The sequence below is a fragment of the Micropterus salmoides genome, unplaced genomic scaffold, assembly GCF_014851395.1.
Source record: "Micropterus salmoides isolate LMB-PRFRI ecotype aquatic unplaced genomic scaffold, ASM1485139v1 Ms_hic_scaffold_1, whole genome shotgun sequence".
NCBI lineage: Eukaryota > Metazoa > Chordata > Actinopteri > Centrarchiformes > Centrarchidae > Micropterus > Micropterus salmoides.
In genome coordinates this window covers 50,943,340-50,956,229 of record NW_024040040.1, presented here as the reverse complement: position 1 = coordinate 50,956,229, position 12,890 = coordinate 50,943,340, and the positions used below count along the sequence as shown (strand labels likewise).

The window sequence follows — 12,890 nt, the reverse complement described above, 5'->3', positions numbered from 1 at the left end:
CTAAAGTTACATCATTTATTCTTTATTCAGATTGTGGGATTGCAGTTTGTCAGAGATCAGCTGTGCTTCTCTGGCTTCAGCTCTGAAGTCCAATCCCTCCCATCTGAGAGAGCTGGAGCTTGGTGGAAACAAGCTGCAGGATTCAGGAGTGAAGCTGCTGTGTGGTTTTCTGGAGAATCCACACTGTAGACTGGAGACTCTGAGGTCAGAGACCTTTTTTTTACTTTATAAGGGCCCGTGTCCACCAAAGCATTTTTTTCTGATGCCAGCGTCTTTTTTCAATTCATTCCAATGGGAGCAGCGCATTTTTCCAAGCTGGTAAAAACGCCAGCAGAGTGACGAGAAGTTGAGCATCATTTCCGCACTGAGCATTTTTTTCGGTCACCGTGAGTTGAAAAATGTTCAACTTTGGGAAAAACGCTGCACTCGTCACTTTCACATTTTACCCAGCCGTCCAGTTACATAGAGGAGGGGCGGGACAAATACCACACCGTAGCAACGGTTGCTATCCTGGAACTGGGCTTCATCCTCGTGGACTCACTGAGACGTTTCCTTGCCCATAAAATCATAAACCCAGACACGGCAAGTCCGTCCTCTCTCTCTACCTGCTTCAGCCTTCTCTTCATACAGAAGCAAGTACTCTGCTCTGTGTTGACATTTTTACATCCAGTGAAGTTAGGTAGAACTACTTGCAACCATGGATTTTATGTATCATAGCAAGCAAAGCAGGAGGAGAAAACGCTGCGCCTCAGAAGAGCAGCTGGCGTTTTCAGCTGGCAAAAAACGTTTTGGTGGACACAGCCCTTAATACGATGTGAAAGTTGTGTTGACACTAAACTGCAGATGGAAGGCTTGTATTATACTCATTGTTACAAATTTGCCTCAGGGAGTCCACACACACACAGAAGTTCCAAAATCCAAATTAATTAATTTAATAACAGGGAAATACAGTGGAGTGGGGAGAAATGGTTGCATGTGGGGATAGTGGATAGTGTGGGGCCTGTGTGGATGCATGAAAGTATGTGTGTGAGTGTTGTAAACCCAAACCTAACTCAAAAGGTATGAAGGCCATGAGGATATGTTAAGGCTGCCCATAAAGAGAGCACAGCCTATAGGAAAACAGCACTTTTGTGCTTTTGGCTCCTCCCTCCTCTCAGGTGCATGCTGTTGCCCAGGCTCCTGCAATAAGCAAACTGGTTGAGTTTGGTGTGGAGGATCTCCAGGATGAAAGGGTTGAATGCCAAGCTGAAGCCCACAAACAGGATCCTTGCATATGTCCCTGGAAATTCAAGGTGCTGCAAGATGTAATGTGGTCTTATGTTGACTGTATTATCCACTGACTTGTTTGCCTGGTAGGCGCCGTCCATGTCCTGCAGGTTGGCCAACACCAGTCTTTCAAAGGACTTGATTACCATGGATGACAGGATGAGAGGCCTGTTGTCATTTAATCCTGTTATGGAGGATCTTTTAGGAGATCGGGATAATAGTGGAGCACATGAAGCAGGAGGGAACTTCACATAGCTCCAGTGATATGTTGATCTTTGTGAAGATGGGGGCCAGCTGAGCCCAGCAGGATGATGACACAATCTTTGAAAGAGCAGATACACGCCCTTATCAAATATCCAGAGTGCAGGTGGGGTGTCAGTGGGGAGGGGTGGATGTTTGATGTTCGAGTGGGAGAGGGGTGAAATGCGGGCTTATCATCACTGATACTGCCTCGACATAGGCCTAGCCTACCAGTTTTTCTCCTTGAAGCACAAACATGTATTCACTTTCCCACCATTCATGAAATTGCCTTCCTCCTGCATCAATTTTTCTCGTCTTGGACATTTAGGGATTGTTTGTATACATTTCTCATCTTCACTTGTCGGAAAACTACTGTAGTGGGTGTGGAAACATCGCAATCTAGTGGTGGAATGCCGTCACTTCTCATGTCACAAAATCAACATGCATTGTGGGAGATGTAGTTTATGGCAGCATAGACTTATTTTAGGACAATCATGAATCTTTAAAGCTTTCGCGAGGCACATAAAATGACACATGTGGTGTAGGGGTATGGTCATCTGTATTTGGGGATGTCCATCAGGCCTCTCCACATTGACGCAGGGCCATCAGAGTGGCTTCTCTTTACTGCTTTGACCTATTTTGTCAGCATGTTTCTGGCCTGGTTGTACAGGATTACCAGCCCCACCTGTGGCTTATTAAAATGATCCATTTGCTGGGTACCGATCTCAGAGCAGCTGAGAGTAAATGCTAAAAAAACAGACCCTGCTGACCTCAAAGGCTACCACACACTACTATCCTCCTTCTCAGCCAGTATTAGAGCTGTCATAACTGTGTTCTATGATAACAGAAACAACAGCGCCACTGACTTACAGAAATTATTTTCTACTTTTAAATCTCTACTACATCCTCCTCTGCCTACACGAGTCACAAACCTGTCCACCGATACCTTTGCCTCCTTCTTCAAAGACAGAAGTGTTAAACAAATAGTTGAGAACTATCTGCCAGTTTTACTTCTACCATTTCTATCCAAAACTTTAAAAGGGTGGTCTTCAAGCAGGTCTAAGAATTCCTCTCACAGACTGACCTCCTTGATTAAAGTTTGTCAGCCTTAAGAGTGACCACTCTACTGAGATGGCTCTGTTGTCTGTGACAGAAGCCATAAGATCAGCTAGATCTGCAGCCCAGTTCTTGGCGCTTTTCTGCCAGACCTATCACCTCCCTTTGACACAGCATCCTGCTGTCTGCATTCTCAGCAATGGGTATCTTGGGCAAAGCACTCCTGTGGTTTGAATCCTACCTCTTTGGGCGTTCCTACAATGAGCTTTGGCAAGGACAATTGTCCTCATCTCACTGCCATTCTTGGTGCCCCAAAGCTTGGTTCTCTTCTCAATTTACACCACCTCACTGGCGCCGACCATTCGCTGGCATGATTTCTCCTACTACAGCTATGCAGATAAAATCCAACTCTACCTGTTCTTCCCGCCAAATTACCCTACTGTCTCAGCACAGATCATGGATTGTCTTTTAAAAATAATGCCCTACCTAACTCAGTATGCTACCAAGCTTCTGGAACAGGCCATGGTTATCTCTCGCCTCAACTATGGCAATGCCCTTCTAGCGGGTCTTCCAGTTTATGTGGTGAAACTCCTACAAATGGTCCAGAATGCAGGGGCACATCTGAATGTGATTCATCATGTTGTTTCAAGCAGGAACATTGTCATCTGAAGTTATTTGATTTATTCTTTATTCAGATTGTGGGGCTGCAGTTTGTCAGAGATCAGCTGTGCTTCTCTGGCCTCAGCTCTGAAGTCCAACCCCTCCCATCTGAGAGAGCTGGACCTGAGTGACAACAAGCTGCAGGATTCAGGAGTGAAGCTGCTGTGTGATCTTCTGGAGAGTCCACACTGTAGACTGGAGACTCTGAGGTCAGTAGAGGGTTGGAGTCAGTCCATGCTGGTTTCAGCAGTGATACTTCTGTGCTGAGATTAATATGATGCGAAAGATGTGATGACACTAAACTGCAGACATATGCCTGATATTATATTGATCCACACTGAGTATCTTAGTGTTATTAATGTCTGTTTTCTTCTTGACTGTGGCAGAGCAATGTTGAGCTCACATTTAAAACCTTAATATAACAAGAAAAATCTACACTGGATAATTCACTCTGAACCTCTTAATCTCGTGCTTTTTAGTTTATATTTCAGATCTTGTTTATGTTTAGATAAATTATAGAAAAAATATACATACATTAAATAAATAATCTCTTTTTCAACTGTCAGACAATAACAGTTATATTCATTATTTAATTTCCAACATTGTTGTGAAGCTATATTATGCTTATACTGACTCTGAAAAGATTATAAATCCTGAATGATTTTGAGGAGGAACATTATCTTCTAAAGTTACATCATTTATTCTTCATTCAGATTGTGGGATTGCAGTTTGTCAGAGATCAGCTGTGCTTCTCTGGCTTCAGCTCTGAAGTCCAACCCCTCCCATCTGAGAGAGCTGGAGCTGGGTGGAAACAAGTTGCAGGATTCAGGAGTGAAGCTGCTGTGTGGTTTTCTGGAGAATCCACACTGTATACTGGAAGCTCTGAGGTCAGACATGTTTTTTTACTTTTGTGCTTAGATTAATTTTATGTGAAAGTTGTGGTGATACTAAACCGCAGACATAAAGCTGACATTATACTGATCTACACTGAGGGCTAAAGTCTATTTTCTTCTTCACTGCTTTAGTCCATTGACTGTGCCAGAGCATTGTTGAGCTCTACATTTAAAACTTTAATATAACAAGAAAAATCTACACTGGATAATTCACTCTGAACCTATTAATCTCATGCTTTTTATCTTATATTTCACATCTTACATTTGTTTAAATAAATTATGATAAAAAAAATAAATACATACATTGAATAAATAAATAATGTTTCAGCTAAACTTATGCTTTCTAAACCTTCTTCAGCTCTGTAACACAATGATTTCAAGCAGGAACATTGTCTTCTGAAGTTACATAATTTACTCTTTATTCAGATTGTGGGGCTGCAGTTTGTCAGAGATCAGCTGTGCTTCTCTGGCCTCAGCTCTGAAGTCCAGCCCCTCCCATCTGAGAGAGCTGGAGCTGATTAACAACAAGCTGCAGGATTCAGGAGTGAAGCTGCTGTGTGATCTTCTGGAGAGTCCACACTGTAGACTGGAGACTCTGAGGTCAGTAGAAGGTTGGAGTCAGTCCATGGTGGTGTTTAGAACAGTATTAATTTAAATTCAGAACAAACGCAAAGTAAATCCTGGCTTGGGTTTTATCGCTTGACTATCTTCCAGTGTTCATACACAATGCGATATTGCGAGTAAACACAGCCGGCAATTACTACAGCGGTATGAAACCAAAGTAAAGATTTTGCTATGATTTAATTGCAACGAAGGGTTAAAAATTATGCTGAAATGTTTACAACATGATGTCAATGTGAATTCATGCTTTGTCCAGTCTGCCAGCAAGTCAGCAGGACAACCACTTTTAAAATGTTTGTTTTCTGAATGAAGTTCGGATCAATCAGGGCTGTGCAATGCTAAATGCTGTGCAATGCTCTGTAAACTCTGATTTATGACTTCTGCTGTCTGTCTTCTTCTCTCATCAGATGGAAGTGATCTCTGTCAGAGTGTGAGTGATGAGAAAGGTGGTGGTGTTGAGAGGGGTTCAGTTGTGTCCTGACGATCCAGAGAGGTTGAAGCAGCAGCAGCAGCTTGTGTGTGGAGAAGCTCTGACTGGGCCTTGTTACTGGGAGGTAGAGTGGAGAGGAGAGGAGAGCTTCATCCAGCAGTGACTGACAGAGGAATCACAACAGTGCTGCAGTCTGAACTGCTCTGAGATCAGCTCCACTGTCAGACACAAAGTCAAGTCCACCATCATCCCTGTGTGTTCCTCTGAATGTGACCATCAGTGGATCTGGACTGCTCTGCTGCTGCTCTGTCACAGTTTCTGCAGACACACTGAGACTCCTCCACTCCTTCTGCTCCACACTCAGCCATCTCCTCCAGCTGGACCTGGACTTTATTTCGGTCAGATATTATTGATATTATTATTAGTGCAGAATTATATATTTGTTTACTTTTAAAATAGTCTATTTTACGAGTATATCCCAACAGATTGTGTTGTTGCAGAAAACTGAACTAAAGAACTGCAAAGTCTGCTGACACTTATCTGCAGGTTTGTCACTATGAAAGACCTCTTTCACTTTCACGTCGTTATCTAATCCATTGTTAATATGAAAATATTGATTACAGTCGTTTTTAGTCACTGATATGTATCTGGATGTTAGTGAAAAGCCAGTGGTGTTTTAAACCTTGATGACACACTGAACACCAGAACATTTTAATAACTTGTTATAGGATATGTTTTTATTTTGACATTAAATTAATCAGCAAAAAAAATATATGTAAGTACTAACTCTAAACTTTAGTGTCATTATTAGTGATTAAGATTATTTACTTGTGTATATTTGTCCTGTTTTCTCATTTCAGTTTATATTGTTGCAGAACGAACACAAATCCTGATATTCAAATCCCATCTTCCTTCTCATGTAATGAAAACTTCCCTAATCATAATATAAATATAAATGTCCTGCATGTTGGTATAAATAAAGCCCAGTTATTGAATTACTTCTCTGGATATCCAGATTTTTATTTGGGACTGAGGAAGATTCGTTGCTAGTGTTGCTAATTTTCAGCTGCTGCTAGACTCACCAAGGCTTTGTGCAGCCTTATGGTGTTTTCAGACCAAACGTGAATTTAATCCTACATTCGCTACAAGTGTTCCCACACAACGCGAGAAGGCGATGAGAACCCGCGAAAATTTGCAAGTGGAACTTGAACTTCTGTTCATTACCACTAATATCATCATATTATATTATAACAGTTGAATAATTGCATGTGGGGAACAAAAAGAAGGAGATAAAACCTGAAAAAAGTCTTTATAGTGTGTTCTACTTTTTTTAGTTTTTCATTCAAATTGTGTAATTACTTCCACAGAGGTTATGACTTCACCTACATTGAAATAGGTGCTCTACTGTTTCTTCTTGCCCTCTTGAATGATTCTTGTCTCTCCTGCCGCTTCCTGCACATCTAATTTCTCCAACTATCCTTTGCACTCTGTATAATAATAATAATAATAATCTTTATTTGTAGAGCACTTTTCAAAAACAAGTTACAAAGTGCTTTAACAAGTGTAAAGACAATAATACCTCAAAAACAATAATACAAAAACAATACAAGATAAAAGCAAGAAAACATTGAAAAGACTAAAATACACGTTTAAGATAAATATAAAATAAGTAAAATAGAATAAAATAAAAGGGATTTAAAAAAGTCAAATAAAATCGAGAAAGGCTCTCCTGTAAAAGTCCCCTTTAGTTTTCAGTCAAGACTCTGGAACAGACAGCAGACCTCTGCCCGAGGATCTCAAGGTACATGCTGGTGTGTATGGGACTAAAAGGTCAGAAATATAACAAGGCGAGAGGCCATGAAGAGCTTTAAAAGTGATCAATAAAATTTTAAAGTAAATTCTAAAACATACTGGGAGCCAGTGTAGTGAAGCTAAAATAGGGGTAATGTGGTCATATTTCTTTGTTCTGGTTAAAAACCTGGCAGCTGAGTTCTGGACAGTCTGGAATCGATCAATAGATTTTTAGGATAAACAAGTGAAAAGTCTGTTGCAATAATCCAGGCGTGATGAGATGAAGGCGTGTAAAATGGTCTTGGTGTCCTCAAAAGATTGAAGTGTTGCTATATTTCTAAGTTGATAAAAACATGATTGAACAAGCTTTGTGGTGTGCTGCTCGAAATTTAAATTACTATCAAACCACACCAAGGTTCTTTGCAACAGGCTTAATGTGATTTACTAGGCCATCTGCTGGGACAAGATGACCAGGATTTCTGTTTTGTCTGAGTTCAGCTGGAGGAAATTATTTGACATCCATTTTTTTACTTCACAAAGGCAGTCGGTAAGTGAACTCAGCATTCCAGGGTCTGTGGATCTGACGGGCAAGTACATTTGTGTGTCATCAGCATAAATAAATACCATGGTACCATGAAATACCATGTTTATGGATAATATGTCCAAGGGGAAGCAGATACAAGGAAAACATTAAAGCTGCAAGCAGCGTTGGGCGGGCCCTCGCACTTGTAGCGCGTCCGCGCGTGAACCGGCCGAGTTGCATATTCTGGAGCTCTGCCGGTGTGGCTGTGAATTTCCTACGCGGTTCCGACGCCGCATGAAGGTGCTATATGTCACTTCCTGTGTCCCCTATGTGGAGCTACATAACACTTGCCGCTATGAATATAAATCGGTATTGACGTGTAGATGTCTGCGGGGTGGGAGAGTTATCAAGCACGTAAAGTTTGTTTCAGATGTGACCATGTACACTGAACAATAATGTACCCAAACAATAAAATAAATTCCTTTTATATTTCCCTGCCTTGTTGTTTATGTGTACATACAGAGGGAGAATGTGAGAACAGCACACATTTCATCGTTACTGTGTGTTAGAGCATGGGAGAACAGTGGATACTTTTAATACAGCCCACACCCCTAATACTGTGTAACTATAACAAGTAGAGAACAGAAGAAAAAGATGTTCTTTCTTTACAACTGTCTGCATAGCTTATTCATATTGTGTAATGAATGAAAATAAATAGGCCTACTAGGATCCTCTCTACTTTGACATTTAAGATTAGCTTGTTTGATCCACCTTCATACACATGTGACATTACTGTACAACTTGAGAAAGGTGAGTTGTTTTCTGCTCCAGCCTGCCTAAAAGAAAAGCGTTTTTGGGATTAAATGGACTTTATTAGCTGCTGCAGTGCAGGATGAACTCAGAATAGACCCATTTCTCCCCTTATTATTCTAAATCATGCAACGAAGAAGAAGAAATGCATAATAAATCCTGGGACAAAATCTGTAGTCAAATACTGTACAGCATGTAGTCTAATGAACAAGACTTGTGTTATAGCTGACTTGGGCAGTGAAATGTTTAATTTTTTTAATTCATGTGGTCATAGTTGTCCACAACTCAAATCAGAATATAAGAAGAAATGTTTTATACCACCTCAAGAAGGCTTCCTATCAGAAAGGTAGGAAGGTATTTCAAATGTACAACTGCAATACTTAAATCTAAGTAAAGTAATTTCCCTGACATTTTTGTGTTACTTTACTTTTAATAGACCCATGTAACAGGTTTTATACTTCCTGTGAGTATAATCCAATCAATATTATTTTCATACTGTATATCCGTTGTGTAATTTGATAAATTGTGTTGTATGTCGTGCTCGCATCTCAGAGAAGACTCTGACTGCAACATGCGTCTTTGTAAAGAGAGAAACAGACAGAAAAAGTCTATAACTCTGCCTGTCAGCTCGCTCTGCTCCGTTAAAACTGAATTTACCATACAGAATTGAATACGAGTGCACTCCAGATTTAGCTGCAGCCAGCTGACCGTGTGCTTCTCCCTATACCGCAGTTCTGTGTCCATGCATGCAGCAAACTGAAAGCACTGTCTGTCGGAGCGTCTATGTGAAAAGAGAAGGAAGACATTGCTGGTAGTATTGTCTTCAGAGTTGTTAAACACCTCAGCGCACTGAGGAAGTCATCTGACTGTGTGAGGGGCAAGATCGTTGATGTCTGCAGGCAGAGTAGGAGCTCTCCTGTCTGACTGGTCCACCAATAGCAGAGAAGATGACCCCTTGAGACACAGCCCCTCCTCATTTGCATAATGAGGCAGAAATGCATACAAAAATTTAAAAAAGACAGGCAGAAATAAATACCATGGGTGAAAATAAATAAGGTAAATAAATACAAAGGAAGAATAAAACAGACAAAAATATTAAAACTCACACATAAATAAATACATTAAAAAAATTAGTAATAAATAAAGTTGAATAAACAAATAAGGTAATTATAACAAAGGTGAATAAGTAAAGGCACTAATTAAAATATAACATTTATGTCTCCTTGTATAATTTAATTACTACCTACATTTATTTATTTACTTTATTTTTTTGTGTATTTAATTGGATGCTTATTTATTTATTGAGCATTTATTTATTTCTGTATTTATTTCTGGCTGTGTCAGGATCGGTCCTCCATAACGGGGTGGGAGAGTTATCAAGCACGTAAAGTTTGGTTAAGATGTGAGCATGTACACTGAAGTTACAACAACTTCCTGTGTCATGGCGAAGACTTGATCTCTGACGCCACGCCACGGACACACCCATTGACGAAAACTCGCAAATAGCACAACTTTTCATCTTCAATGCCTTTAGAAGGCACAGCACAAATTTGAAGTCGGTCGGACTAAATCCCTAGGAGGAGTTCGTTAAAGTACGAAGTGTGTAAATCATCCAAAATTTGACGTAAAATTCAAAATGGCCGACTTCCTGTTGGGTTTAGGCTATGGCTCCAAGAGACTTTTTTGTGCGTCTGGACAAGATACACGTACCACAGAAAATTCGTGCACGTAGGTGAAACGTGCGGCGGGGGCTGCTTCGTTAAAAGTCACTTCCTGTTGCCAGCAGGTGGCGCTATGACTGTGGGTGAATGTCAGCATGTACATGTGTTCAGGGCGGGACTCTCATCCTACATGTACAGTTTGGTCCAGATGTGAGCATGTACACTGAAGCTACGACAACTTCCGTGTCATGGCGAAGAGTTGATCTTTGACGCCACGCCACGGACACGCCCATTGACGAAAACTTGCAAATAGCACAACTTTTCATCTTCAATGCCTTTAGAAGGCACAGCAGAAATTTGAGGTCGTCGGACTTAATCCCTAGGAGGAGTTCGTTAAAGTACGAAGTGTGTAAATCATCCAAAATTTGACGTAAAATTCAAAATGGCCGACTTCCTGTTGGGTTTAGGCTATGGCTCCAAGAGACTTTTTTGTGCGTCTGGACAAGATACACGTACCACAGAAAATTCGTGCACGTAGGTGAAACGTGCGGCGGGGGCTGCTTCGTTAAAAGTCACTTCCTGTTGCCAGCAGGTGGCGCTATGACTGTGGGTGAATGTCAGCATGTACATGTGTTCAGGGCGGGACTCTCATCCTACATGTACAGTTTGGTCCAGATGTGAGCATGTACACTGAAGCTACGACAACTTCCGTGTCATGGCGAAGAGTTGATCTTTGACGCCACGCCACGGACACGCCCATTGACGAAAACTTGCAAATAGCACAACTTTTCATCTTCAATGCCTTTAGAAGGCACAGCACAAATTTGAGTCGGTCGGACTAAATCCCTAGGAGGAGTTCGTTAAAGTACGAAGTGTGTAAATCATCCAAAATTTGACGTAAAATTCAAAATGGCCGACTTCCTGTTGGGTTTAGGCTATGGCTCCAAGAGGCTTTTTTGTGCGTCTGGACAAGATACACGTACCACAGAAAATTCGTGCACGTAGGTGAAACGTGCGGCGGGGGCTGCTTCGTTAAAGTCACTTCTGTTGCCAGCAGGTGGCGCTATGACTGTGGGTGAATGTCGGCATGTACATGTGTTCAGGGCGGGACTCTCATCCTACATGTACAGTTTGGTCCGGATGTGAGCATGTACACTGAAGTTACAACAACTTCCTGTTTCATTGCGAATCATCGACGCCACGGACACGCCCATTGACGAAAACGCGCAAATAGCACAACTTTTCATCGTCAATGCCTTTAGAAGGCACAGCAGAAATTTGACGTCGATCCGACAAAATCCCTAGGAGGAGTTCGTTAAAGTACGAAGTGTGTAAATCATCCAAAAATGGCCATAAAATTCAAAATGGCCGACTTCCTGTTGACTTTAGGCTATGGGTTCTTGAGGCTTTTTTGTGCGTCTTGATAGGATACATGTCCCCAGAAAATTTCGTACATGTAGGTTGAACGTGAACGAGGGGCTAATCATTTCCAATTTTCTAGGTGGCGCTAGCGAGTCATTTTGCCACGCCCATGTGCGAAACTTGTAGAATACGAAATTTTTCACCGGTTCTGACATGTTTGCAAATTTTGGTGAGTTTTCGAGTATGTTTAGGCCATGTCATTTGGGCCTACTTTGCAGAAAAAAAAAAAAAAATTAAAGCTGCAAGCAGCGTTGGGCGGGCCCTCGCACTTGTAAGCGCGTCCGCGCGTGAGCCGGCCGAGTTGCACATTCTGGAGTTCTGCCGGTGCGGCTGTGAATTTCCTACGCGTTTCCGACGCCGCATGAATGTACTATATGTCACTTCCTGTGTCCCCTATGTGGAGCTACATAGCACTTGCCGCTATGAATATAAATCGGTATTGACGTGTAGATGTCTGCGGGGTGGGAGAGTTATCAAGCACGTAAAGTTTGTTTCAGATGTGAACATGTACACTGAACAATAATGTACCCAAACAATAAAATAAATTCCTTTTATATTTCCCTGCCTTGTTGTTTATGTGTACATACAGAGGAAGAATGTGAGAACAGCACACATTTCATCGTTACTGTGTGTTAGAGCATGGGAGAACAGTGGATACTTTTAATACAGCCCACACCCCTAATACTGTGTAACTATAACAAGTAGAGAACAGAAGAAAAAGATGTTCTTTCTTTACAACTGTCTGCATAGCTTATTCATATTGTGTAATGAATGAAAATAAATAGGCCTACTAGGCTCCTCTCCACTTTGACATTTAAGATTAGCTCTTTTGATCCACCTTCATACACATGTGACATTACTGTACAACTTGAGAAAGGTGAGTTGTTTTCTGCTCCAGCCTGCCTAAAAGAAAAGCGTTTTGGGGATTAAATGGACTTTATTAGCTGCTGCAGTGCAGGATGAACTCAGAACAGACCCATTTCTCACCTTATTATTCTAAACCATGCAACGAAGAAGAAGAAATGCATAATAAATCCTGGGACAAAATCTGTCCACAAATACTGTACAGCATGTAGTCTAATGAACAAGACTCGTGTTATAGCTGACTTGGGCAGTGAAATGTTTAATTTTTTTAATTCATGTGGTCATAGTTGTCCACAACTCAAATCAGAATATAGAAGAAATGTTTTATACCACCTCAAGAAGGCTTCCTATCAGAAAGGTAGGAAGGTATTTCAAATGTACAACTGCAGTCCTGAAATCAAGTAAAGTAATTTCCCTGACATTTTTGTGTTACTTTACTTTTAATAGACGCATGTAACAGGTTTTATACTTCCTGTGAGTATAATCCAATCAATCTTATTTTCATACTGTATATCCGATGTGTAATTTGATAAATTGTGTTGTATGTCAGAGAAGACTCTGACTGCAACATGCGTCTTTGTAAAGAGAGAAACGGACAGAAAAAGTCTCTAACTCTGCCTGTCAGCTCGCTCTGCTCCGTTAAAACTGAATTT

General features: G+C 41.1%; 2 protein-coding genes across 3 annotated transcripts in view; one reads left to right on the top strand and one right to left on the bottom strand.

The window, feature by feature from the left end:
- Positions 1 to 6,166, top strand: part of LOC119896432 (NACHT, LRR and PYD domains-containing protein 12-like) — a 30,863-nt gene extending 24,697 nt beyond the window's left edge. Inside the window, exons 9-13 of the mRNA XM_038709870.1 lie at positions 31 to 204; positions 3,258 to 3,431; positions 3,936 to 4,109; positions 4,542 to 4,715; positions 5,144 to 6,166. Coding sequence (XP_038565798.1) covers positions 31 to 204; positions 3,258 to 3,431; positions 3,936 to 4,109; positions 4,542 to 4,715; positions 5,144 to 5,153 — 706 coding nt within the window. The 3' untranslated portion in view covers positions 5,154 to 6,166. The remainder of the gene's footprint in view (positions 1 to 30; positions 205 to 3,257; positions 3,432 to 3,935; positions 4,110 to 4,541; positions 4,716 to 5,143) is intronic.
- Positions 1 to 12,890, bottom strand: part of LOC119893815 (NACHT, LRR and PYD domains-containing protein 12-like) — a 636,326-nt gene that overhangs the window by 462,837 nt on the left and 160,599 nt on the right. The gene's annotated exons all lie outside the window — the stretch shown is intronic.